The following is a 26,781-nucleotide window of genomic DNA, read 5'->3' on the forward strand; positions in this document are numbered from 1 at the left end:
TCTATGGTTTTTTTTTTCTTTCTTTCTTTTTTTTTCACCAGTTACAGCGGAACAGCGCAATGACTCGTTTGCAATTATCCAGATATTATACATGCATGCGAATTGTTCCGCGCACAATACGTAATGGCGCAATTAAAGGGAAATGGCGTGCGGCAATTAGGCCCTCTCCTAAAGTTTACAACTTGTACGCACGCGGTTTAATTGAACTTATAGCTGCCGAGCGGCTATCACTTTCTCGATGGCACCAAGAAAACTGGGTGCTTATCGAAACCCATCCATTGCTCCGTGACTACGTGAACGCGTCCCATCGCGTTTTCGCAACGGGGCGAGGATGGGCAGCGCTTCGAAACCAGGCGGGTGATCAAGTGGCCCATTCCGCCGGCTGTGCGCTACTACCGCTGGTCGCTCCCGGCGCGAAGGCTTCCTTGAAAACCGGTTTTCGTCACGGTTGCCAGTAGTCTGTCCCAGATCTTAGGAGTGGCAACGCGCGGCAGCAGCACGCGGGCGCGGCGACCAGCGGTACTTTCGACATACTCGGCCGGCAGTGCCCGCGACGGTCCGCACACGCGCGTTTTCGGGCCTCGCACTTGTGCCGCGCTGACAGGGCAGCGGCGTGTGAGCCTAGCGCGGTGCTCGTCGACAGCATGACTTGACTTGGATGAAACCCGTCGCCAGCGAGGGCCAGCCGTCCGCGCGGAGTACTCCTCGAGCGTCTCTTCTACTCGGAAGCGGTCACCGTCACGGCACCGCAGTCGTAAGTCTCGATCACTTTAACAACGTCCCTCCCTCTGAATTTGGATGTGACGTGAGTTCTGAATACAACTTCCGCGAGGAACACGTTCATAAAGCGCAGAATTAAATGGAGTGCTGAAGCCGGAGTGATTTTAGCAGTTCTGGCTGTAGCAGTGAGCAGAGGCGGACACGATTGTGTAAACCCCCAATCCTGTCAGCACATTGCTTTCACTGGTTCAGCCCTGAATTCAGACTGAATTTCAGCTCACGTAGCACGTGTACGGTTTGTTTAGCTGACAACATTAAGTGAAGTAACACGCTCACAATGTTCGGTTCCTGCGTTCTCTGTTCACTTGTGTTGAACGGAAGAAATTTCTGTGCTTCTGGTAATTAAACTACACGCCATATATAAAAAGCGCGCACAGCGCGCATGGAATGTACGATAAGCAGCCCAAACCGCAAGTGCTGTCGCGCAGCAGGCTCTTAATGCAAAATAGCAATGGAAACATAGATATATCAACCGGACTTTGTACAAAACAAATGGATAAACCGAAGAGTTGGAAATGCTGAAAAACGTACTCGTGATAGCTTTTGTTCGCTGCTTCTAGAAATGTCCCGTTTTAAGTTTGCCTAAATAGCAGCCCATGTGCCCCTGCGAAAAAAAAAAGTCCTCTTGTGTATGCGTGTGTCTGTGTACGTACGTGCATGCGTGTGGGTGCTTCTGTATGTGTTAATTGTGAGTGCGCTTGCCAAAAAAAAAGCAGATACCGACTACAGTTACGGGATTTGTGTGGAGTATTTCTAGATGAGGCATGGATTATTTTGTCGTTTCTTCACAAAACCACTTCCACTTTCCAGCGCAAGCGTCCTGCTTGATTAGTGCGCGTGCACTGTGCATGATAGAGATTGAGTTCGGAGTCGCCGGGGACAAATTTATATTTTGTTTTTGCTTCGTTGTTATGCTTGACTTCCGAAATTCCTGAACACTGTCGTAAACAATAAACCACAGTACACCGCGAAATAAATATGCCCTGCACCGCCCTTCAACCCTTCCTCGATCCCTCAGACGTCTTCTCCGCAGGATCGACTTCTATTATTAGTGGAGCGGCATCCTTATATTCCCAAATCCTCAAATAACCTCCGGCTATTTTTCTGCGTGTTATCTCGCACCGCTCGCATCAAACTTGAATGGGACGCTTTAAGGTAAATTCATAAACCTGAACACTGTAATTTCGGAGCTACATAGAGATCAATTTTCCTCAGGTCTTTCCCATCCGCATTATCGGGAGGAAGAGGCCACTCCACTGATGATTGAGCGGGTAGGTAGGCGGCGTATGCCAATATCAGTTTTACTCTTAATTTCAATGCGGTCGATACATCGCGAATCTTTTGTGCGCCTCCTATCATGCCTCCATGTACTCTTGTTTTGAATGCTAATGCCATGGCCGAAACAAGGATGCTGCGAAGCGTGCAATCCACAAATGCAGCCGCTGAGAACGACCTCTTAGCATCCAGCATTTAAAAAGAAAAGGGACAAAAAAGTCAGCAGTTTTTTTTTTTTTTTTTGCACTTTCCATGATTTCTTTGGAAATCTTTTAGGGCTTGACTTCTATTTGGCGTCTCTACGTAACGTTAATTTCCAATTCACATTAAAGCATCCGGGGTGTGTGTGGTCTAAACCATTCCGTATCCCTTTTGCTGCGGAGGGCCCCGAAGCCCAGGTATTCAACGTACAATAGGGTTTTTTAGACCATTAAATTCGGGATCTTCGCTGTTTACGATTTTGTCGCAGAATGCCACATACTGCAGGGTAACGCTCGCTGGACATGCCTAAGTCGCCTGTGCGACTGCAAAATCTACAGGGGCGGCCACTAGCTGTTAGAGGTAACACAATAGGGTTTTTTAGACCATTAAATTCGGGATCTTCGCTGTTTACGATTTTGTCGCAGAATGCCACATACTGCAGGGTAACGCTCGCTGGACATGCCTAAGTTGCCTAAGTCGCCTGTGCGACTGCAAAATCTACAGGGGCGGCCACTAGCTGTTAGAGGTAACACGGCAGCGCGTTACCTCCTCCTCTTCCACCTCCATCCCCCGGTGGTGTCACGTGACAAGCTGCAACGCGATTTCACCACCCCTTCCCCTCTTATTCTCCACTCCTCTCCCCGCGATGTCACGTGACCGTGCGGCAACGCGGTTGTTCAACCTAAAATTCAAAGATCAAAACTCGGTTAACTGGTGTCGCGTTAAAAAGCTTGACCTCAAACGAGGTATTCCAAGCTATCTGAGTTATTGCCATCTCCTTCCCAGCGAAGCATCTGATTTCACCTTGGGTGGAAGCTCTGTTCGTCTAGTTCGATGCGATTAATTGAAATAGTTGCAATGTTAAAAAACAAATAGCCGAAGAAACAGTGCAACACCTTGTAATATTGGGGAAGCTGCTATGCGAATCAGTTAAACATATAAAGATAAATTTTGTCTAAGAATGAAAGATAAGAATCAACCTTCATTTCATGTACGATCACATCGGGCCACCGCTATATATGGAAGCCGTGAGCCCTATAAAAGATACTGCAGGAACGCAATACTAAAAGGCCTGGTCACTTCCTGTTTATTAGGGTGCTGCGTTCACGCGTCGCAGGAGCTTCTCCAGGTGGTCGTGAGTGGCTAGGACTTGCTGCCGTGTCGCCTGAATTCGGGCTCAGTGGCTGGTGCAACTGGAGTGCTGTCAGCCCGCAGTAAGAGCTGGTCGCACGAGACGCCAAGCGGCAAGTCGCACAGGACCAGGCTGTGCCACCAGCACCAGGCTGTGCCACCAGCACGCTTCACTGTCGTCAGCAAAGGTGGCTGCGAGAATCACTGGTGCTCTCTCATCTGCTTCGTAATGCGTCCCAATGACCGGTGCGGACGCTTTCTTCGGCCAGCTTTTGATGTCCTGCTGAAAGAGTCGTAGCCGTGAGAGCCAGATTCCCACCCCGAATATGTTCCGGGGCCATATTTGCCTTCAGCTTGGACATCCGGCGGCTGTGAAGCAAAAACTTCCCCTTTAACCCGCCTAATAGGCTTAGCCAGGGAAGCCTCCTCGGCTTGCTTTCTTGTGGCCAGTACCCCTCGCTCCCGCAGCACAGTCGCGACCTCCTGGGCGTCTGGGTCGTCCGACGAGGACACGATGGCCCTGATATGCAATCATCTGATATGCAGTGTCTGCGAGACGCATTGGGATATCATTCGTCTTGTCGTGCGGTCTCGCCGGAGTTCCCAGGCAGCATGTCAGGCGCAGAACATGTCCTCAAAGTCATCATTTGCTTCTTGGATTCCATTCACTTGCAGCCCTTCAGTGAATGCCAGTAGTCGCGTATACATGAGTTCTTTCTTTCCAAGTGCATTTCGGTGAAGTCCTGCGATATCACGGTACCCGTGGGCCGGTTCGAGGTAGCGCTGCAAGTCCATGAAAACCAGACTTCCAATTGCGCATCGATCGAGCGCGCCATTAGCTAAGCCCGTGTCGTTGGCCCGCATGACGTCGGGCTCAACGAGGCAGATGGCCCGGAAAGTGCCCGGCTCCAAAGGCGAAGGAGATGACACGACGGTTACGTCATCACTAATGAAACAGCCCCGGGTATTCGAGCAACAACTCGTTGCCCTCGGTGACCGAGGACGATGGCGGTGAGGCGAATTTCACATGATAGTAATGCGTTGAGGCACAGCCGGTGCCGGACCTCGATACACTTGCTGTGCCGGCTGGTACTCTCCAACGCGAACTCATCCAACGTGGGCTCACCGCGAACTGACTGGAGAGTTTCGAGCGACAGCATGGACGCCGCCGCGTGCGGCGTCGTCGAGCGCCTCAGCCATGCCTAGAACAAATGACTTGTTCGGTGGTCACCGTCACCGGGCTGTATAATCCTTGCCTCGTTAGATGCCGTGGCCCGGAAAATCATTAGCCTAACGTAAACCGTCCCCTCGTGAGCGCATCACGTGTCACGTGAAAAAAATTTAAAAAGGTTCATTTTAGTTCCCTTTTATTTATCTGCAGTGCTTTCAAATATTTTCTTTTCTCTATCTTTAACTTGACTTTAAATGTTTTCCCACAGCTTTAAGTTACTTTTATTCAGCGCCCTCTAGTCAATTAAGAACATAATCTTTTTCTGACCACCTAAGATCGGCCTTAGTGCCATTCACAATTTATAATCGTCTCCGCTAACTTCGCGCTCGGCCCACCGGGCAGCGTCATTCCACCGAGCGTCAAGAATGAAGCTATTGTTTATGACCGTGCCTACGCATGTTATCGTTCTACGCACTGGGCAGGTAGCTCACTCTCTCCGCATGAATGAAGTTTGTGGTTACGCTAGTACCATCTCTAGAGGTAATGTAAGAACAGCCACAGTCAGTCTTCTCATCTGATTTTTCAAAGAAAAATATCTGGTTATGACTACTACTTCACATTCCGCGCTCTCGTTTATGCTCACACACCATGATCACTTCGCCATTTTACTTACATTATATGTTTAGTATTCTGTACGTACTTCGGCTAAGGGAATATATCAGCGGAAAGAAAACTGCAGCTCCTTTGGCTTTGAAGGCAGCGGATGAACAGGCCACGTGTTGAAAGTCGCACGTGGCATGCCCCTCGCACTGTAACGCGTTCAGAACGTGGTCTCTCGGCTCATTACGAAGAATTACAAAGCCTTGGTCTGTGATGAAAACTGTTTCATTTGTTTTTAATGCCATAACCCTAGGTGGGTCTTTGAGAGAATAAACGGCCGTCCCAGAAATTCCTCCTCGACATCGACGGGTTCCACGCCTACAGCAGCAGCACGCCCATACTTTCGCATCCGCACACGTAATCAGACTTACGTGTCCTCCGTAATTTTCTTGCAAGTTTTTTTGTTTTTGAGAAACTCATCTGCCTCCAGCCGCCGGAAGTGCAAGTGTTTGAAAACACTGATCTCTTCCTCCCTCTCTTTATATCTCTCTCCCTCCCTCTCTCTCACGCACGCGCACACGCACACACACGCACACACATACCTAAGATTTTGTAGTGTGTGTGGGGGGGCGCAAAATGGCGGTAAGCCGACATATCGTTCGGTGTTAGTCATGTGGAGCAAGCGCATGCAATGCGAAATTGATCAGCGTCGTTACGCTATTCGCAACAGCCTACAAGCCGTATCCAAGTAGGACTTCCTGCTGGGATAGTTGATGAGTTTGAAGCGCAGTGAAAAACACGGACGGCGATCTCAGAGTGACAGGACAGGCTTTAACTTCCGGCTACTATTATAGACACGAGCTTATATTCCTGTAGAAATCAAGAGGACGAGAAAGAAAGGCAGTAACAATTAAAGGCAGTCAGGGAACATGACTTGTCTATTAGAAAAAGACAGGTCGCACATTTGCCTACTCACTGTCGTGCCTGCGGTTGTGAGCCAAGCTTGACGAAGTCCAAATACTGAACAGAACCAAGAACAGGGATGCGAGGGAATTAGCTGAAGCGTACTATATCGGAAAGGGAGCAAGTGATTGTGTGAGTGATACCTCGATTGCACTGTACAATAGCGAAATGGGCTTTTAGGTGCGGAGTACCTTAGGACCGCACAATGTCCGTCCGCGTCCGTGCGCATAGCATTTACAATCGCAAAAAATCACACAGGCACCGGCAGGATTCGAGCCTGTGTCTGGTAGACCAGACAGAGATAGCGTCAGTTGTCTTATGAGTTAGTACCTTATGTCAAACGGCTTACTCCCTCGCCTGTAACGGTGCGGAGTACCTTAGAACCTCCCAATGTCCGTCCGCGTCCATCCGTGCGCACACCACCATCAAGCGAAAATCAAGCGAAATTCGATTTGATCGTGAGTTGCAGTTTCATTTAGGGAATAATCAAGGTGCAACTCACGGCTAAAATCGAATGACGGTCGGGGCGCAAATCGAATGTCACTCGGGCCGCAACTTGGATGTCATTTCGAGTCCCCGTTCTCCGCACCCTCGCCACCATCCACAGAGTGGAGATACTGCCATTTTTTCGAAGACATATGCTGTGAACATCTTTATCGTTGTTATAATGGGCGTATTTGTTACTGCCCTTCTTTCTCGTCCTCTCGATTTCTGCAGGAATATAAGCTCATGCCTAGTGCAATATAACTAGTTGGAAGTTCGCGCCTGTCCTGTCCACTCTGTGTTCGCCGTCTGTGTTTTTCATGGCGCTTCAAACCACGGGAAAGCGCATCCAAAAGCAGTTGCGCATGGTCGATCCATGCTGTACGGGTCGATCGCAGGCCACGAGCTTTGGAGGGAGGCGTGAAGTTATCCTGCTTGCCAGTTGCGTGGGTGCGACCACTTCGCGCCACTTGTTATGTTGCGGGAATCCCGTAGGGATGCGCAGCGAGCAACGCGGGCGGCAAGGAGAGGTTCCAAAATTATTTGCTGCTCAACAATAAATTTTCTCGCCTCAATATGTGCACATCGCGCTAGAGTGGGACGATTTTATTCTGTGGGGATAGGAATGCCCGTTAGTTAATTGCTGAAGAGGCGCACAGTCGGCTGTTGATTGGATTGGATTGGAAAAAACTTTTATTTGTTGAACATTTCCTTCACATGGGTATACATCGTAGTGGCTTTCTTTCTTCCCTCGCCTCCGCCTCCGTGTCGTTCTCTACTTCGTGGATATCATGTTTCGGCAACCTGTTGAAGGGGCATCCAGGCGTGCAAGCACGCATGCCTGCTATCGGATCCCGTGGCGCCCGAGGCTGCGTGCTCGCTTGAGCGAAGTCGTCGGGGAACGCCTTGAAAGGCGCTGCTCGAAGAAAACGGCTCGGAAGAGAGCAGCGAGCGCTCGCCGAGGCAGGGGCCGCCCCTCCCGGTGACGCCGTCGAGGCTCCGCGTTGCTCCCACGCACCGCTCCCTCCGGAGTCACGCTCGCCGATGCCCCTCGGCATTCCATTTGCTCGAATGCTTGCTCTTCGAGAAAGGGGCGGCGTCCTGTTCAGCGAGCTGATCATCTGCTCAAATGAGACTCATAACCGACACACATCACGGAATAGGCGAAAGTGCGCGGCCGTGTGTGTGTGTGCGTGCAGGAAAATTCCAGCGCTCATGTTTTGGGTGGCAAAGCTGTCGTAGGTGGAATGATGTCTGCGCTCTTCGGGTTAATTATCTCAACCAGAAAGAGAAAGCAAAAAAAAAAAAGGGGGGGGGGGGGCGACGACGTTTATGCGCCTTGTTAATATCGTTATACTGGTGGTTCTCCGTTGCAGAATCTATCCTGCCGACCATTTTGTAATTCCGCTGCGCCTTAGCTAAATTTGGTATAGGTGGAGTTTTACTGTAGCTGACAGGTGCGCGCCAGTTTGTTTCAGAATGTTTGCAGTCGTTTTTACGACCCTCCAAAGAAACGCCCGCGTAATATCACTTGTTTTAAAACCGACGATTGCTAATTTTAAGCGCTCCAACGAATTGAATCAGGTTAATTATTGCGTGTAAACACTCTACGTTTCCCTTTCCCGTATTAGCTTTGGAGCTTTTTTTTTTTTTTTGGCATGGAAAAAAAGGGGCCCCATTGCATTCCATGTTTTCGCACGCCTCGCTCAGGGTGCACGCGGGTGCAGTAGACGGGTGCGCTCCTGCTTGACAGAGCAAGCAAAGATAAGGCCAGTGGGAGTTGCTTAGGGGAAAAAAAAGGGGGGGGGGACAGATATCTTTTTGAAAAGTCCGCTTTTCATATGTCCGATATTCAATTCAAAAGTCCGATATTCATGGATGCTGAGCGTACGGGGTTAATTTAAAAAAAAAAAAAAAGCACATGTTTTCCACTCCAGAGCTCCTGGTATCCCGTCCTCATCCGGGCTTTGGTAAAGCTTTGCAATACGAAGAGAGAGAGAGAGAGAGAGAGAGAAGGATCTTTGTTGAGAAGCAGAGAGTTTTGCCGGCGTTCAATATCGCCTGCATGTTTCTCTGTTGAGGATTGGGCATGTAGGAATAAAAGGCCCTATGTATAGAAGGAGGTGGGCAGGAACAAACAAACAAGCAAACAAACAGAAAAAGCCGGCGTGGGCTTGGCGTACGATGGCGGACTATTTTTTTGTAACTTGCGTCACAAAATTCACAATTCCGAAATAAGACCAATGTCACCCAAATAGGAGAACAAACTTGTCAAAGCGTGGCGCTGCTTCGAAGGGGGAGTCCACGGTCCTAGAATAATTTTTAGAGTTACAGGTCCTTGTTCTAGGCGCTCAATTTCCTGAAATAAGTGCGTCCGAAAGATACTTTCTTTAGTATTTGGGCAAGAAAAAAAAGGGACAAGAACAAAATACATGCCCTCCGGAAAATATACCTCGGTGGTACAAAGATCGGGGGTTATTTTGTTTTGTTCTCTTGTTTTCTTGCTCAATTACTGAATAAAGCATCTCTCAGTCACCATTCTGTCGTTTGAGCATAGGCTGCACATGGCTGTACGTGAGGCGAAGCCGCATGCAAGCGAGCAGGACTGAAGAAAGATCATTATTGCGAACCGCAGTCTTTGCGTTAAGGCCTCCACAAGCATGTTATCACTGTTCGTTATAACGAACGCTGATATAGCGAATTATCTGATATAGCGAACTAAATACGAACTTTGGTTGGTCACGCTTCATTTCAGGGACACTTATTCCTTTTATAACGAAACCGAAACCGCGAGTGCCGTGCGCTATCGGTTGTAATGAATAAGCTTGGGTTTGCGTGAGGCTCGAATCTCGAAAGCTAGCATAAAAAAGCAAAATAAAAAAAATGTAAGGTAACGCAACCATTTTTTAGTAGCTCGAAAAACTTCAGAAGTAGAAAAGGCTCTTTATCGCGTCAACACTGTGGAGAACCTTATCCTGCTCAGTGCTGCGAAAAGTCACCAGACAAAGATCACATGCGTCTTCAAATAAATAAGAACGCAGACCTGTTTTGTCAAACGAGCGGTGTACTGTTGTTATTTCACGTTCCCATGTTCCGGTCCGCTTAATTTGAAATGCCACAAGGAGACAGCTAAGGAGACCTCGTTTGCAGTGGGTTCGAAGCCTAAATAATGCGTTTTTGTATCTAGGATTTTTTTCACGAGCCTGATTTCCGACTTGTTATAGCCGATTTTTACCTCCACGGTTACAACGAATATCGGAAATAACGAACTAATTTACTGCCCCGGTACTACTTTGTTATGACGAGGCTCGACTTACACATCATGCATTTACCAGAACTTTGCGTTTCAGCCAAAAGGCGTACAGCATGTAGCTCCAGGTTGGTTTTTTGCAATGCGTCCTGTGCAGTCGCGCTCAGATTTATGTGCTAACGCTGCACTGTCGCGTGCTGTATACATAGTATACATACCGGTGATACAGCACCGCAAGTTGTCGCCTGGCACGCATTGTACAGCCTCCCTGTGCATTTGTAACGACGCCCCCTGTAAGTCGTAATAAATCCGCCTTCATGTCGTTCGCCGTTGCTTTAAGACGTAATGCAAAAAATTCTAACCTTGAAATACATTCCTGCCGCACGAACGCACGCACACGCACGCACGCAAGCACAACACGTCCGCGCGCGCTTCTAGATGCCGTAGATGTTCCGATTTCTTAATTTTCTGCCAGAACGCTTGTTGCTAGACGAGTACTAAGTAAAAACAAAAGCAACACGCTGAAACGGGCACGAACAGCGCATCTATTTGCTCCTGCAGTGCACGCGCGGACTGCCTCGAGGACTTGCGTGAGTGTTCGGAGCACAGCTACACAGTTCGGCCTATTTTCCGAGCGTTCGATTACACCATCCCTTGAGGGGGCCGCGCTCGGGCGTTTGAATTTGAAACGAGCTGCACCCCCCGCAACACCGAGCGGGGCGCGCAGCGGCCTGCGCGTCTGTCCACACGACGATGACACGCTCGCCTCCACAAACGGCATCATCTCCGGCCGCCCACCGCGCCTTGTTCGCTGCCGGCACAAACAAGGCGAGGCGGTGGGCGTTCGCTTCTTGGCGCCGCTCGCGACTACACAGCCGGCAGCGGGCGAGCGTCTCGTGGCCGGACAGCCCAGTCACGCATTCGCAGTTAGGTCCGGCAGTGCCGTGACTCCGCTCTCCACAGTACCTTCGCAGGCGGCTGTCTGGCCTGCGCCACGGGACGACGAGGATAGGGTGCGCAATTATCGCCGGAGGCTTCTGTGGCGCCGTCGGCTACAGCCTATATTATATAGACCGCTTTTCTAGGGGCTTCAGCTGCGGTTTTGAGTAGCAGTGCACAAATTTCGCATGTGTTTTCAACAGCCCGTCTTGAGGACGGTTTGCGAGCAACGCAAATCTGCCCATGCATGCATACATTCACACCGGGTTGTCGATCATCTTGAAGGTCGAAGCGCTCGCACAACAGGGACAAAAGGTAGAAAATAGAGACGACACGGCGCTACGTTTTCTACCTTTTGTCCCTGTTGTGCGAGCGCTTCCACCTTCAAGATGAACAGCTACTGCGGGTTGTCGATGTCTCGAGCCAAGAGTGTGCAGATGAGACGCGCGTGTGTAAGCCGACATTCTCCCAGCTGCACTCAGAGGGGCTGATTGCCAGTGCTTGGTACCCGTTAAGTTACACTGTGAACTGGGCATGTTGGTATATATTCATTCGGCCACAGCGTGACAATTAACATCGACGAGCATTGAGCGAATGCACACAGACGCCGTGTTCCGTCGTTTGTGTGCCTTTGCCGTTGTTGTCACGTATTAGCACCATAAATTGGTACACATGTTGATTTCGAAAACTAATACTTACGAAGCAATAGGGCGCAGACAAAAAGGAGAAAATGGGGCAGTGTTTGTCAAAAGTGCTATCCAGGTTTACCCTGAAGCCTTCCGGGGTCGGCCTTCCGGGGCAGATCGGGTGTCAATTTCGCAGCCTCTGACAAAAGCGAGCACTTGTTCATCAAAGCACGCACACGCCGTCTAAATGACGCGTGGATATATATAGTAGGAAATAACGAACGAAATTCACGACTGGACTGCATATTCTTTTATCCACCTTATCGCTCCGCTCATCACTAACACGCGGAGCGGAATTGCCCTATAGACCTACTCTATGCTGCCAAAGAAAGCGGGAAACTGGGGGCATTCAGCACAGGAATATTTCCTAGTTCGTGTCATATGCTATCGTATTGCGCCCAGCGTGATTCTTGTTGTGTTTATTTTATTTTCGTTAGAGCGCATGCAGTTTTGTTATGTGCTGTTTTGTTATTTTAACTGCAGTCGCTACCGACACCAGCGCCACCGCATCGTGTGAGGTGTTGTGAAATGGGTCTATATCGAATTAATTAATTATTCAATAGATGATTATGGTGAAACTTGTGAGGAAAGACCACCAGGACGCGTAGTTGTCACACCAAAGGGTGCACACCGGAACGCCTGCTGGTGTGGGGAAGGGGATGTCAGTCAGACAGGAGAGGCAAAGGAGAGCGATATGCTACATGATAACACACACACACACGCACGCACGCACGCACGCACACCAAGAGAGTAAAAAAAAGAGATAAAAAAAAGTATCTCGAGCTCAGCTCGCAGTACTTAGTCCCTAATCACTGGGCCAGGATGCGGAGCGCAGGGATGAGTCTCTAGGCGTTCAGATAGGAGCCCAGGGCCTCGTGGTCTCCGTCCCGCTCCCTGGCATCACCCGGTGGCCACAGTAGGTTGTCCAGCGGCCGAAGACCCCGAAGCGCGACCAGCAGCTCCGGCCTCCCCGCCGCAAACTCCAGGTATATAGAACGCAAGGAAGAAAGAATAGGAGAGCGCATCACGTGACTATTTTGAAGCCTATAGTCTGGCTCACGGGAAACGGCTTCTGTACAGTGCTACGTGCCCTAAAAACTGTTACTGCGGACGGTACCGAACCCACACCTCAGCAACAACCGAACCACCGCGGCGGATGAGAGAGAGGAAGGGGGGGAAGGCGGTTTATTAGAGCAAAAGCGGATACGTCTGCCAGCATGCGCGACAGAGATGAGGAGGAAACACTTTTATCGGAAGGGAAGGCCCATTTGGAGAGAGGGCTGGTGGCGTGGGGGTTGTGTGGGGGTTGAAGACAACAAGCTGGATATGCGTCTCCGAGGGTGTGGGAGACGTAGAAAATGACCTTGAGAACGGCACAGACGAGAGAAAAAGAGGAGGAGAAATGGTAATGGGGATTCACCGTTATAGTTGTCCGGAGCCGCCTGAATAAGCTCCGACGACCACCCTGAGATGACGACGGTACTCAGTTATAAATCACAGCAGGAAGCCGATCGGGCCTTGCTCATAGTATACGAGGGTATGCCATCGGTCCTGGTGTCAGATGCTCGGCCTCCTGCGGGAGACGAGACCTTGATTTTCTGGAATGGACTCACTCCTGCAGCACGTGCGCAACTGTTTCAGGAAATTCGCAATTGTCGCAGTGGGGTTTCGTGGTTTGACCAAGAAGAAAAAGTTAGAACTTCGTGCGTTCTGCGTTGAGACGCAACCTATGACATATCTCTAGCCGTCGAGAAAGTCGCTATGGCAGCCTCATTGTGTGCTCAGTATCTACGCGGTGCAAGAAGGTCTGAAGATATTCTGGTAGGGACCAGAGCCGTAAAGGCGGCTAGAGCGGCTCCCTCAAAACATGTCTTCTTCCATTTCTTTTTCTTCATTTGAACTATGATATCTTCTACTCTAGTTCGTTCTCTGATCCAGGTAGCTCGTTTCCTGTCCCTGAGTATTACTTCTAAGATTATTCGTTCCATGGGCCGTTGAGACGACCAAAGTTTGCTTTCTAGTTGTTTAGTAAGGCGCGAAGCCGTATGTCATAAACGCAGTATGTGCTGGTTGTAGATTTTTTTTTTTCTTTTGAGGGGCAGGGGTAGCTTATTTTTCATTATTTGGGAGTGCTTGCCGAGTGCTCTCCAGTCCATACCTATCCTGCGCCGCATTTCTCTCTCGTGGTTGGGTTCAGCACTATAACCATCTGACCGAGGTAGTTATATCTTTTACTTCTTCTAGCGTTTCGTTTCCTAAGCTGAAGAGGACATTCCACATAACGTGGACATATTGCCACGAACCATGTTTTGGGTTTGTTTGTTTTCGCCGACCGGCTGCGCCGGGCTTTGATATCTGTGTTATCCGTGGGCCAAGTGAAGCGCATGTTCTATTCTTTACGCCGCACGCGTTATCTCCTTTCATTGAGAGTGTCGCGAACTAACGTCACCAGCCTAGAATAATCTTCTATGATCTACAGTGTTCTGGATGCAATTCGACTGTTCGAGAAGCCCTCGCGCCGAGAGATAATGACCGCAGAGCAGACGCCGCGGCATTCGAATCGCCGACACCAGTCTGCGCACGTCTGTTTCGCCGCCTGTGTATTCTTTGAGTCGTTAGGGGAGCGCAAGTTCGCTCCAATAAACTTATTTTCCTTGAAGACAACTGCGTCGTCTTTGGCTTCGTGACAATATAAATAACTTAAGCACGTAACGTGAAACTAGGAATATCCCATACGGAAGAGAAGGTTCAGAGGAGAAGAGTATTGCCCTTTCTGGCAATGATCGAGCTCAAAACGATGGGCTGCGCCAGTATATAGGAATACGTAAATACAGTCTAAACTAGATTTAACGAAACCCGATTTAGCGAATATATTTCGATTTCCCTCAGACGCCCATAGAGCCCAATACTTTGAATAACTCGAAATAACGAAACCAATATCATGGTCTGTCCAGGTTTAACAAACATGTACTAAAAAATACCGCTCAAAAAGTGTTAAGTTTCGGTTTATTGAACGCCTCAAATTTATTCATGGCGTGCCAAAGATAACACCGCGGAGCACCTCTGTCGCGCTTTTACAAAACTGCGCGGCGCAAAACGGGAGCACAGACAAAACTCTGTCTAGCAAAACCCGATCTTACGAATTTCCTGATCTAACGAACAAATTCGGATACCTGCTTTTATGAACTCGAACTAATGAAACAGGTTCAGCGCCATTCCCGATTTGACGAAGTATTTCGAGAAACAGACTCATTTTATAAAGGAGCAATTTCAAATGTGTTTTATTATAACGCCACGAAGATTATTGCTCTGCGTCAGAAAAAAAAAAAAAAGAGGCGCCTAATTTTGTTTTTACGGAGCTCTACGAGATAATCTCAGCAGTCCCGTGGCCGCAGACCACGGCGTCCCGGCCGGCACACTTTTCACAATCTTGGAGGGAAACAACGCCTTCATACATGCCCTTTCGTCTGGAATTGCGTCGAAGAAAAAGAACGAAAAGTTAGACTAAGGCCTGTTTACGTGGTTCAAAGATACGCTCCGAGCGCTACAAGACAAACTGATGTGTTACGCGTGTCTGACATGGGGCTACGACGTGAGGGCAAGCCCAGGCTGGCTTATTATTATTTCGTCGCATTGTAAAAAATGTCGGCCGGCAAGCGCCGCGGCCATCGCGATTACGATGTCATGTTAGATGCTGGGTGCGCCTCCCACGCGACCCGAAAGTATCTCCACACAATCGGACGAGAGAACAGCCCGGACGGCCTTCTGTGCAGTTTTCCTGAGACTGTCGAACATTTGCTTAGCGTTTGTCCAAGATACTCTAGTGAGCGAAAGAACCTTGAAGCAGCATTACTACGCTTGGACGCTTCCCCCTCTGGCCGAACAAAAGATTTTGGGCACGTGGGCTGACAACAGTAAGCAAAGCCTATCCCTTAAAGCCCTGCTTATATTCCTTAGTGACTCCTCTCTGGATTCTCGGCTCTAGGTTGCGGCATAATTCAACAGACGGCGGAATAATGTCTCATATTTTCTTTTGTATGGACGATAATCATGTGCTCAAAAGTGGTCTGTGATAATCTGATTGAGCTCCCCGTTGTAGACGCTTATTGGTCTTACTACATGTACATAGTTCATTCGTTGATTTCGCTGTCATTTCTCATACCTTCCATATTCATTCCTTTCTCTTTTTGTCCCCAGTACCCTCGCCCCAATGGGAAGTAGCGGGCCCAAGATCAGTTTCTCAGGCCGATCTCTTCTCCTTTTCAATAGACATTATAAAACTTTATCTCTCTCTCTCTCTCTCTCTCTCTCTCTCTCTCTCTCTCTCTCTCTCTCTCTCTCTCTCTCTCTCTCTCTCTCTCTCTCTCTCTCTCTCTCTCTCTCTCTCTCTCTCTCTCTACCTTTAGACAGCAAATTTATGGAATCAACTGCTTGTAAAGTCACAGTCCCGATTTTACGAAATAATTCGTGGTTCCAGGTGACTTCGTTAGATGGGGTTTAAACTGTAGTAATTTTGAGTTGAATCCACGACATGGCGCCAGCGGTAAAAAAAAAAAGTTTCGTTCGCACGTCATAGGCGCTTTTCCAATTCGGTCTTCCGTGGTCGGATTATTGAGGATGTGCTTTGTGTTGTTCGTTCACCATCGTTCTTCGGGTAGCTCCCGTGCTTTCGCCCTTCTTTTACATCGTTGGAACTCAAGTTGTTTTTGGGAAATTCAGGTTGCTGAGCCTACAGTCCGACTAGCATTGCTTCTCGTATGCGCGGAAGTGGTGTGTCTATGCAAGCGCACCGCTAAACCTTGTGACAAGGTGCTTAGACGTGGAGCTAGCCCAAAAAAGAAAAAGGAAGTGGTGGCCGAAGACGCTGACAAAAATTTTGAAGATATCGAAGCTCCCGTGCCAATACCGGGTCAAGTGATTAATTCCCTTGATTTGCTGCGGATGTTTGGCGGAACGCACGCGGATACGGAAGACGCGCTGGAGGCACTACAAACTTACGAGGAATCCGTGCAGCCGTTGCTGACAAAGCGCACGCAAAGAAAAATCACTGACTTCTTCGGTGCGAAATAAATTTGTAGTCCCCCGGGTGGTTCCTGTTCACGTAACAATCTTTGTGGTCTGCCGCAATTTTATTTTCGGAGCATTTACGCTTCGCAAATGCGGCGCCGCACAAGTTTTCTGGATGGCGCTACATTATATAATCAAATATACGGAATTATATGACCAAGAAATGCCTAACTCGATTTACCGAAGTTCTCGAAAAAACGAAAAAAAATGTGGTTGATTTCTCTGTCATAGGAATCGGTAAAACACGAAAGTGAAATGTGCAGCGAAATGTGCGGCGAAATGAGCATTATTTGCGGGTCGGCGGCTGTCTTGTGGGTGTGCTTGGTGAGCGACGTCCTGCTGGCGGGTCACTCCGGCAAAAGTGTACTGACGTCATTTCCGTAACGGATATGACGTCAGTGAAATCTTGGAGTACCCCGGCATAAAACATTTTGTGTTAAAATATAAAACCCGAAAACAAAAAACCCTAAGTATGATGTACTCTTTAGTACTAAAGGTTGCTTCCCTGCAAGAAGACCCGGTGTGCAGGGGTGCACCCTTTACAGGCCGCTTGCCTCGTTGTACAGGCGTTATTTACGTGCCGGTTATAACGCCAGTCAAATCTCTCTGTATCCAGGCATAAAACACTTTCGTGTTAATAATTCGCGACTACATTCAACTTGGCTAAATCGAGTTTTGACTGTAAACAGATTCTCTGCTTTTCTCTCGGTCGTTTCGCTCCTGCAGGCGGCGTGCGTGAGGCGGCGCCATGTCTAGCTCGACGTACGCCTACTACCAGGAGGAGCCTCGGACGCCCAAGCGCTACTTCAACCTGGGCGTCCTGTCGTGCTGCCTGGGAGGCCTGGTGTTCAGCGCGGGCATCATCCTCGTGGTGCTGGGCTCGTCGCCGCAGGAGCCCGAGGCCCTGTGGATAGCCGGCATCGTGCTGCTGCTGGCCGGCGGCCTGCTCTTCTTCCTCGGCATCGGCTCCATCGGCCTCTACCTGGCCCGGGAGGACCGCCGAAAGAAGGAGGCCGCCCGCGCGCGCACCCGCAACTACACGTCCAGCCTGCGCTCCAGCGACATGGTGCTCGTCGAGTGAGGCGGAGTTGACGCCTGTCCCGACAAACGGGAGACGCAGCGGACTACATAGATGCGTAGAATGCCTCTTTTCATGTTTGGCTCTCGTCTTCTAATGTTCAGTACAGCAGCTGAATCGATGTTATACATCGCGCGATAGCAATAGGTGATAGAGGGCCACAGAATTTCACCGAGATGAGGGCGTCCAGAAATGAACGATTCGCAAATGAGCAAGTGTTTGCTGAGAGAGGGAGACGATAATAGAACTCTGCCGTATAGAAGGTGAAAAGGAAATGGACGTAGATATTCAATTACACCCCTATTTCAACGTAGCCGTATCAGGCATTCGGCGTATCAAAAATGACGTCCGTTTGCGCAAGCGCTTTGCACTAGCGTTTCTCTTCTCTGTAGTAATTAGGGACTAAAGTGGATGCTCACCTTCTTTAGCTTGCTTTCGTTGTGCGCACATCGCGCTCTTAGATTCGGACTGCACGCTTGGCTGCTGACGGCAAGTAGCAAAACACGTGGTGACGTGACGATGTTTTTTCGCGCAGTCAGTCAAGCACGGCCAGTGTAAGTAAAACTGCCGAACCTCGAAGGATCGAAGTCAGTCTGTTCAGTGGCCACGGTCGCCGGTCTCGTGATCGCCTAAGAGAAGGAAAAGGAGGAGGTCGGGGTCTGATTGGCCCCTGAGAGTTAATCATAGTTCTACAAACAAAAAATTGCGCTGTACTGGGAGTCTCTAAAGATGCGAATGGGGGGGGGGGGGGGTGAGAAACAGCTTAATTCCAGCGTTAGTACATTCATTCCGGCGTTGAAAACAATGGCTAGGAAAGGGAACACTTCTTTCTAAACCAGAATGCCAAAAAAATTAGGGATTTACAAAACTCCACGCATCTCCTACAGACGTCACCTCTGCACAGAACCTTTCTCTTTGTTGCCCTCTTGTCTTGGTCAAGCTGAAACATGAAAACTATTATCGCCCACGCTCGCACATTAGCAGCGCTGCGGTATGATATCGTCACCCAGTGCCTGCCTGTGTTTCACCAAATAAGCAACCGCTTTTCTTTTCCTGAGGGTGTACATATATTATGCATGGTTTTAAAAATTAATCGCACGGGAAAACTGGCAAAGTTGATGTTGCCAGTATGTTGTGTAAATGAGCCCACAGAAGATTTGCAATGAAGATGTGAGTAACTTCTTTAAGCGAATAAGGATATCATGTCTTTATTGTTGTCGCCTGCAGTCTAACCTGGTACGTTTAGAAATATGTATGAAGTGTCGATAACGCGCTTCATTTGTACATGTTAAGCTTGTAAGTGCAAGTAAAATGCTTATAAATGCTTGTAAAAGCGTGTAAATTCAAGTGTTTTGCATTTACAGTTGAAAACTGCCACCCTTTTTCGCCACATCTGTATCACAGTCACAGGTAACCATTGAACATTCCATGTACATGTTGAAACGGCTCGTGCATGAACGCGCAAGTAAAGCTACCATTTGGTCTGAAAACCCTCGAGACTTGCAATGGGCGATGACGACTTTGTGCCATAGGGAACTGAGAGGACATTTCATCTGTATCCGTGTATGTGCAGCAAGTTGAAGAGGGTAATGTTCACGAATGTCTCTGGGGGAGCGTTTTCATCATTTAGACGTGCTTGTGCGCATATGTGAGCTTTCTGTGTTTCACGATATACTTTCTGTGTGTGGTGTGTTTCATGCCGTTGTAATGAGTGCCGCTTCCCAAGAAGGATGCTTTTAATCACTCTCTTAGCTCATTGTCTTACTGTAGCATCAGATGACGAGTTTCGGTGCGTTGAAGGTTGTGAAAGCGGAAATCTGACCATTGCGAGACTTGTCCGATAGCAGTCGTACGAGCCATTACGCGTCTGGTACTGGCACGTACGTCTAACGCAGAGCGCTCGCATATTACAGATGTACGCTGTTCATGTGTGATATTAAAAATAAACGCTGATTGACTAAGCGCGGCTCTTTACAGTGCTGTCACATTATTCTCTGCTGTTACACGGTGTTGCCTCGACGCCCTCAAAATCAAACCAAAGGCCTGACTAATACCGGGCCATTCGTCAGAACAAGCAATCTAATAAACGCCTATCTTTTCGTTGTGTTTTGCGGGGGTTTTTTTTGTTTGTTTTTAGGTTCGTGGAGTCGGCACTTGGCACCCGGTAATTGCGGCCCGCGTCGATCTGGCGACTGGCAAGCTGCTTCGCGGGAGAGTTGCCTCCCGTTTGGACGGGCGTTTTCTTTTCCAAAAACGATAGTCTTTCTTTGGCTACTTAAGCGAGAAAATATCCGTCTATCCGTCCCTCCCGCGATTCCGCCATCCGGCCAAAAGTTTAAAGATTTCTTGAACAAGAAGTTTATACAGCTAAAACCTTCCCGAGCCACTAAATCTGGAAACATACTTCATACTTGTCAACATTGTTGAGCAAAGAGAAAACATTCGGCATATTTGAGACGAAACATCAATGCACAACTGCTACTCGCAGTGTTCTTTTAATTGAAAATGAGTATCTGCTTGATATTTGCGATAAAAAAAAACGCGTCGAAAACTATTTGACCACAAAATACAAAAAAGAGCTTGCGCTAGCCTTGGCTTCGCGACAGTGTTCCAACTTAAAAAGTAACGAAAAGTTCCAGTAGATGGTGCGATCTGTGGAACGGTGGAAAAGTGAATTGACTTTAGCAAACTTCCTCCGTGTTTATCATGAGACGATAAAAAGGGAAGGGAAAAGCATGAGGGGTACGTGGGCGGGAGAGAAGAGAGGCATTTACGTAGCAGAGGAGGAGGAGGAGAGTAAAGTTTGGTTCGTTGGTGAAGGTGGTTGGTGTCGTCGTGGAGGGTGGTGAAGGACCCGATGACGAGACGAGGCCAGCAGGTGATGAAGAAAAAGAAGTCTATTTACACGTATTTACAAGAGACGACGAAGCATAACATAAGACAAGGAAAACTGGATTAAAATTAAAAGGCGCCGCAGCGCGCAAGGGGGTATCGCGGCACGATCCCTCGTGGGGGCCCGGAGGCCAAAAAGGTGCCAAACCGCCGCACGGTTGGCTGGAAAGATGCGTGGTGTTCTGGCGCCCAGAAACCGCCACGGGAGCAAGTCTTCGAGCGACCGCTTGCAGTCGCAGCTCTCGACAAACTCGTCGAAGCGTGTGCGAGCAGGGCGCGAGCAATGCCGCCTCCCCCACAGCAGCGCACATGCCAAAAAGGGTTTTGACCTCCGCTCCCCCCCGGCCGTCCCCGAAGGTCAAGATGAAAGGAAAGCCTCCCCCGACGCCGCACAAAAGCCGCCGGCGAGGCCCAACAAAGGGTTGCGACTCGCTGGCGTCGGCGGAGGCCGCCCCAACATTCCGACACCGGATGGGGAGACCCAGCAAGGCCACGAGAAGGGAGGGGGGTCATCGTCAAGACGGGGTCATCGGCGCTGCAATCGTTACAGCTCCCCTATCAAAAGCCTGTGTCAGGACTGCTTGGAATACTACAGGCTTCACAACAAAGTGATTACAGCGCCGATACACACGACCAACAAAATTACGGACGGAATATCTCTGAGCACTCAATGCATGCAAGCGAAATTTTCGCGTGTGAGCAAAGCACAAAGTGAAGTGCTACGTAAAAGAAATCAAACAAAAAGGGTGCATAACACTCCAGGGGCATATCATGCAACCAGAAAAATACCCGCGTGCGGGATACACCAACAAACGCAAACGTGGGGCTCACTCGCGAGAACAAGGGAAGAAACAAGAGAAAACGGCGGCCCAATGAACAACGCAACTGTAAAATAAAGCAACAAAACGCAGGGTGAACGTTACACTCCGCCCAAATCACAGGCAAAAAAAAAAAAAAAACAGCAGCGGAATGAACCGCGCACGAGCGTTCAATCCATTCACCACAGTTTTTCCTTCCGCCAGTAGCACTCAGATTAATCGGGTGCAGCTTCGAGGTGAGAGTCCACCTGGTTGCTGCACCGACTGCGGTGTTCGGAGTTCGCCGAGGCGTGAGGTGATCCGCCTCTGCAAGCCGTGGGGGGAGTCCCCACTGTCAGAGCCACACGCATGACCAGGAGCCGAAGCTTTGAGACGCTTCCTTTCTCATGCACGCGCTTGACAATGTCCCCTCCAGCGCATGCAAAGTGGCTCTCCGCTGTCCCTTTGTCGATCCTTGCTCTCATTTGGGACCCTCGATTTACTGCTCCCGCAAGCAGCAGTTTATCAGCGTTCGATGCTGTGAAGCTGCGCCTAGACTTAGGCGACCCCAAAGGCTTGTACAGCGCAACACTGGAGCCATGGTCACAGCTGGTCGACGGCTTGTCAGCGCTAATGGGATCTGGCGGACCTTGCTGAGGACGCGTACACGCCTGTGCGGACGGCGGCTCAGTGCCGCCCGAGTCCATGTCGCTCGTCGGTGCATCACCCGTCTGCGTTAGCCATAGAGTTAATACGCGTTAGCCCGCTGGACACCGCCGCCACCACTGATCTCCACCAGAGTTGCTGGATGGCGCTTCGAGCTCTCCGGCGCACGGCCGCCGGAAGTTCGAGCGCTCGTCCCGGAAGTCGGGCCGTTCCAGCATAGCGCATGCTACGCATGGGCTGGTTTCGCACGCATTTCGCCAAAAATGCCTGCTTGTTGCGCCGTAAACTTCACAAGCAGACCAGAGAAGTCGTCTGGGAAGACGTTCCACTTGGAAGTATTACAATATTCTGCACGATGTGCGTGATACGCAGCGAAACGCAAATGTCATATCAGTGTCGTTTTTAAGCTGGGGCTCTTGTTACGCAGATTCCCTCGCTCTAAGCCGGATTTATACCGGCGTTGGGTGGCAAACTTATACCCTAGTTACACGGCTAAAGTAACCGCAGTTAAGTTTAACCGTGGTTACTAAACTTTAACCGCGGTTATCGCCAACTGCGGTTTTGGATGTTGCACGCGAAATTGCAAGTTTGGTAACCGCAGTCACTTGATTATGAGCGCAACAAAAATAAATTACCACACTTTTAACTTCACGATAAAAAAAGAGAAGCACTGTAGACAAAAAGAAATATCGTTAAAGCATTCGCTTCTGACACAAACGCAACGCACTCGTGCGCGGCGAGAAGAGGGGCTTCCCCAACAGCTCGCAACCGGCTTGGTTTGCTTAGGTCTGTTCGGTGTTGGGAACTTTCATCTTAGCATCGCGGTAGATATTTGACCACCGCTATCTCTACGACTGCGAATTACAATCCATAGCACAATTTTTCACCGCACTAACATTCATTTTCTCGAATGCGGAAGTTCTTTTCCGCGATCAGATTGATTTCGAAGAGCGGCGATGCGATAAGCTGTTGCTGCCGTGGTCTGGGACGGTTCGGGCCGCAAGCAGTGCCGTGCGGGCAGGCGCGCCGGCGTGTTTACAGGCACGGCCGACGCGCGCGCCGATCGTTTCCGTGTGCTGAAAACGCTTCAAGAATCCATTTCTGGCGGACGACGCGCGGAATTTACAAATTTAGCACGGCGTTTGTCGTAGTTGATCGGGCGGATCGGGAAACGAGCCGCTGCTGACGGGCAGTCGCGCTGATTGCGAGAGCGATGCAAAGAACGTAAGTGCGTCTTGGGGACAGCTTTTGGGCGCCTGCTATTTGAGAACCTTTGTCTCTTCCGAACGCCAGGTAATTTTTTTTTCGCCTCCGCTGATGCGCCGCCACTTGCGTCCGAACTGAATTGTGCGATTTTGAGCACTGCGGCTGCAGAAAGTGCGGTTAGCGTGACCGAACTGAGGTGCCAAGCTCAGTTTGCGCTAACCATGGTTAGCGACGTAAGCGCAGTTTTGTCTGTCGTGTAACGCAGCAAACTGCGGGTTTTGTGTAACCGCGGTTTGCTTAACCGTGGTTAACTGTGCCCGTGTGCTGTCCATCCCCAGGCAGCAGGCTCTGCAGTTACCACTTTACTGACAACTGTTTTGACAGAACGGGCGCACGAACTCGGCTACAGCCTGTCGCCGTGCTCACGTTGTTTTCTTTCTAGCATAAATCCCTAGCATAAATTTCTAGCATAAGTCCCGTTACAGCTGCGTCGTCTCTCAAACCAAGACCCAAGTGACATTTTCGTTCTCCTTTGCAATTAAATTCTGCTTCATATTAACGTCGCATATTTCGGTATAGCATATGTTGCGATCTGAACGCAATGTGTATAGCCAAAATGCAATAAAGTGAGAACAAAATGCCAAAATCCGCCAATCGGGACGCTTATCAGCGGTTGAAAAGCATAGCAGACGCCCGACTTCCGGGACGAGCCGTTGAACTTCCTGTGGCCGTGCGCGCGCCCGGCCGCGACAGCGGCGAAGCGCCATCCAGCAACTAAGTGGAGATCAGTGCCGCCACCTCTACCGCTGAAAATCTCAGCGGAGGCGCCTCGATATTGCCCGGCTCATTTGCTTTCCCGGGACAGCCGCTGGCCAAGCCCGCCACCACTTTTCCGGCGCGTGCAGCCGCGGCGAGCGTGCCTGCCTGGCCCGTGGCCTGGCCTACCGACTCTGCCACCCTTGGCTGGGCAGCCGAAGTGGCGCCGACAATAGCCCTCGACGGGGGAAGAACCGCGGGGCTCGCGGTCGCGCCTTCACGGGAAGCCAGTGAGACAGATTTCGGCGGCCTGGTCAGCTGATCAGGGGTGAAGATCCTTTTCAACACCGCAGTTTCATTGACTCTGTCGAGCTTTAGCTTGAACGGCTTAGTGGGGACCCTCAGTCCCACCAGCCGGCTGCCCACCTTGCATGGCCGTCTTTTAGAGATTCCGGACACTGCCGCAGTGACCGGATGCGGCTTTTCACATGCCTCGGAATCGGCTACTTCGACCAACCGTTCCCTCTGTGGGGGTGGGCTGGCTTCGCGATCGAGATAGCGGTAACGGCGGCAGTCAGCGGACGAGTGTGTTGTCTGACCACAACTGCAGCACGGCCGCACAACGTTCTCGTTTCCCGGACGCGCTAGGAATTCCGCTTCAGCCAACCTTACAAGCCGCTCCAGCTCTCGCGTTTTTGCGCGTTCGGCTTCAAGTTCGAAATCTCTAGCCATGGTGGGCCCTGGCAATGAGGATGTCCCTTCAAAAAAACGTAAAGGTGCAGAGACGGACCACTCACCGTCGATGACACGGCCGCTCCGCTGTACCACACACGTCAGTCCCACTCGTCTCCCGCGGGGATCAGAAGGTCCTGAAGTGAAGTTTCCCCGGCAGGAAAACTAATCCATTCGTTGTCTCGTAGGCGGCTCGCAGCCGCCCTGCTTCGTCTTTGTCCTTGCGTCGTGATGTCGACTTCTCTCCTCCTGTACTCTCGAAGTCGCCTCTCGGCCGGCACTGAGTCACCACTTCGTTAACTGAACCACAGGTAACGTCCACGACGCTGTCGGGCTGCGCCAGTAAAGTTTGGTTCGTTGGTGAAGGTGGTTGGTGTCGTCGTGGAGGGTGGTGAAGGACCCGATGACGAGACGAGGCCAGCAGGTGATGAAGAAAAAGAAGTCTATTTACACGTATTTACAAGAGACGACGAAGCATAACATAAGACAAGGAAAACTGGATTAAAATTAAAAGGCGCCGCAGCGCGCAAGGGGGTATCGCGGCACGATCCCTCGTGGGGGCCCGGAGGCCAAAAAGGTGCCAAACCGCCGCACGGTTGGCTGGAAAGATGCGTGGTGTTCTGGCGCCCAGAAACCGCCACGGGAGCAAGTCTTCGAGCGACCGCTTGCAGTCGCAGCTCTCGACAAACTCGTCGAAGCGTGTGCGAGCAGGGCGCGAGCAATGCCGCCTCCCCCACAGCAGCGCACATGCCAAAAAGGGTTTTGACCTCCGCTCCCCCCCGGCCGTCCCCGAAGGTCAAGATGAAAGGAAAGCCTCCCCCGACGCCGCACAAAAGCCGCCGGCGAGGCCCAACAAAGGGTTGCGACTCGCTGGCGTCGGCGGAGGCCGCCCCAACATTCCGACACCGGATGGGGAGACCCAGCAAGGCCACGAGAAGGGAGGGGGGTCATCGTCAAGACGGGGTCATCGGCGCTGCAATCGTTACAAGGAGAAACACTTTATTTGCAAACTGGGTCTAGGGGAGAGGGGTGGCGGAGGATGCGATGTTCTCCGCGACCTGGGCGGCCCGGTTGGTTAGTGCCAACTGCACTTCCGGGTCGGAGCTCTCCAGGGCCTGCTCCCAGTGTAAGGGGGAAGGAAAAGGGGGAAATTGGTCGTGGGGACACTCGCAAAGGGAATGGTAGCGGGTATCCGGCTGGAGACATTGAGGGCAAAGAGGCGAAGGGTAGAGATTGGGGTTGATGCGGTGTAGGAGAGTTCGGCAGGGGGTTGTGTGGGTTTGTAGTAGCCGCCAGTGGCGAGCGGCTTCGTGGGTGAGGGAAGGGTGTGGGGGAGGATATATCCTGCGGAGGAGGCGGAAGTGCTAGGTAATTTCCCGGTACGAGACTAGAGCGTCCCGGAAGCTGGGGCGGCAGGAGACTATCGTCTTTCGACGGTATTTGCAGCGACCCGCCGCGGTGGCTCAGTGGCTAAGGCGTTGTAGCAAGAGGCCGCGGGTTCGATTCCTGGGCGCGGCGGCCACTTTTCTGATGGAGGCGAAAAGCAAAAACGCCCGTGTGTATGAGATTTCGGCGCACGTTAAAGATCCCCAGGTGGTCAAAATTAATCCGGAGCCCTCCACTACGGCGCGCCTCATCGCCTGCGTTGCGTCGGCGCGTTATACCCTACAATCAATCAGTCGATATTTGCAGCTAAGTGAGCTGATTCGTGGCCATTTCTTTTTGTTGTTACTGTTTCTTTCCTCCGTCATAAAAACTGCCTGATCGTTTAAAGCGGAAAAAGAGGCAACACGGGAAGCAGTCTACTTGTGCTACGTCTTTTTGCGCCTTAAATGGTGGATCCGCTCCAACTAGCTCAGCTTGGCGTTTTAAAAAAAACGGCCGTCGCGGCTGGGATAAAATCCCTGTCCTCATGCTTAGCAGCACAACAATCAATTCCTTAGCCACTCAGCCACTATGGTGTGTCAAATTTCGTGTTGCTTTACTTGGAAAATTGCGTTCATTTTGTATCGACACTGCGTTATTCTAGCGAGAAAGCAATTCATCCTTTTTTATCGCTTTATTTTCTATTTTTGTTATGTTCTCGCTGCTTGGCGTCTTCGTCCGCA

At 50.4% G+C, this 26,781-nt stretch overlaps 1 protein-coding gene across 1 annotated transcript; it reads left to right on the forward strand.

Moving 5' to 3' along the window:
* The first annotated feature begins 360 nt into the window (after positions 1 to 360).
* On the forward strand, positions 361 to 19,600 carry LOC144155316 (uncharacterized). Its single transcript, XM_077686664.1, has 2 exons — positions 361 to 754; positions 17,273 to 19,600. Exon 2 carries the CDS (start codon positions 17,295 to 17,297, stop codon positions 17,625 to 17,627), a length of 333 nt encoding a protein of 110 aa, XP_077542790.1. The 5' UTR covers positions 361 to 754; positions 17,273 to 17,294; the 3' UTR covers positions 17,628 to 19,600.
* Positions 19,601 to 26,781: the final 7,181 nt, after the last annotated feature.

Source organism: Haemaphysalis longicornis, unplaced genomic scaffold (assembly GCF_048455015.1).
Source record: "Haemaphysalis longicornis isolate Haplotype H1 unplaced genomic scaffold, Haemaphysalis longicornis Haplotype H1 scaffold_1, whole genome shotgun sequence".
In the NCBI taxonomy this organism is placed as follows: Eukaryota; Metazoa; Arthropoda; class Arachnida; order Ixodida; family Ixodidae; genus Haemaphysalis; species Haemaphysalis longicornis.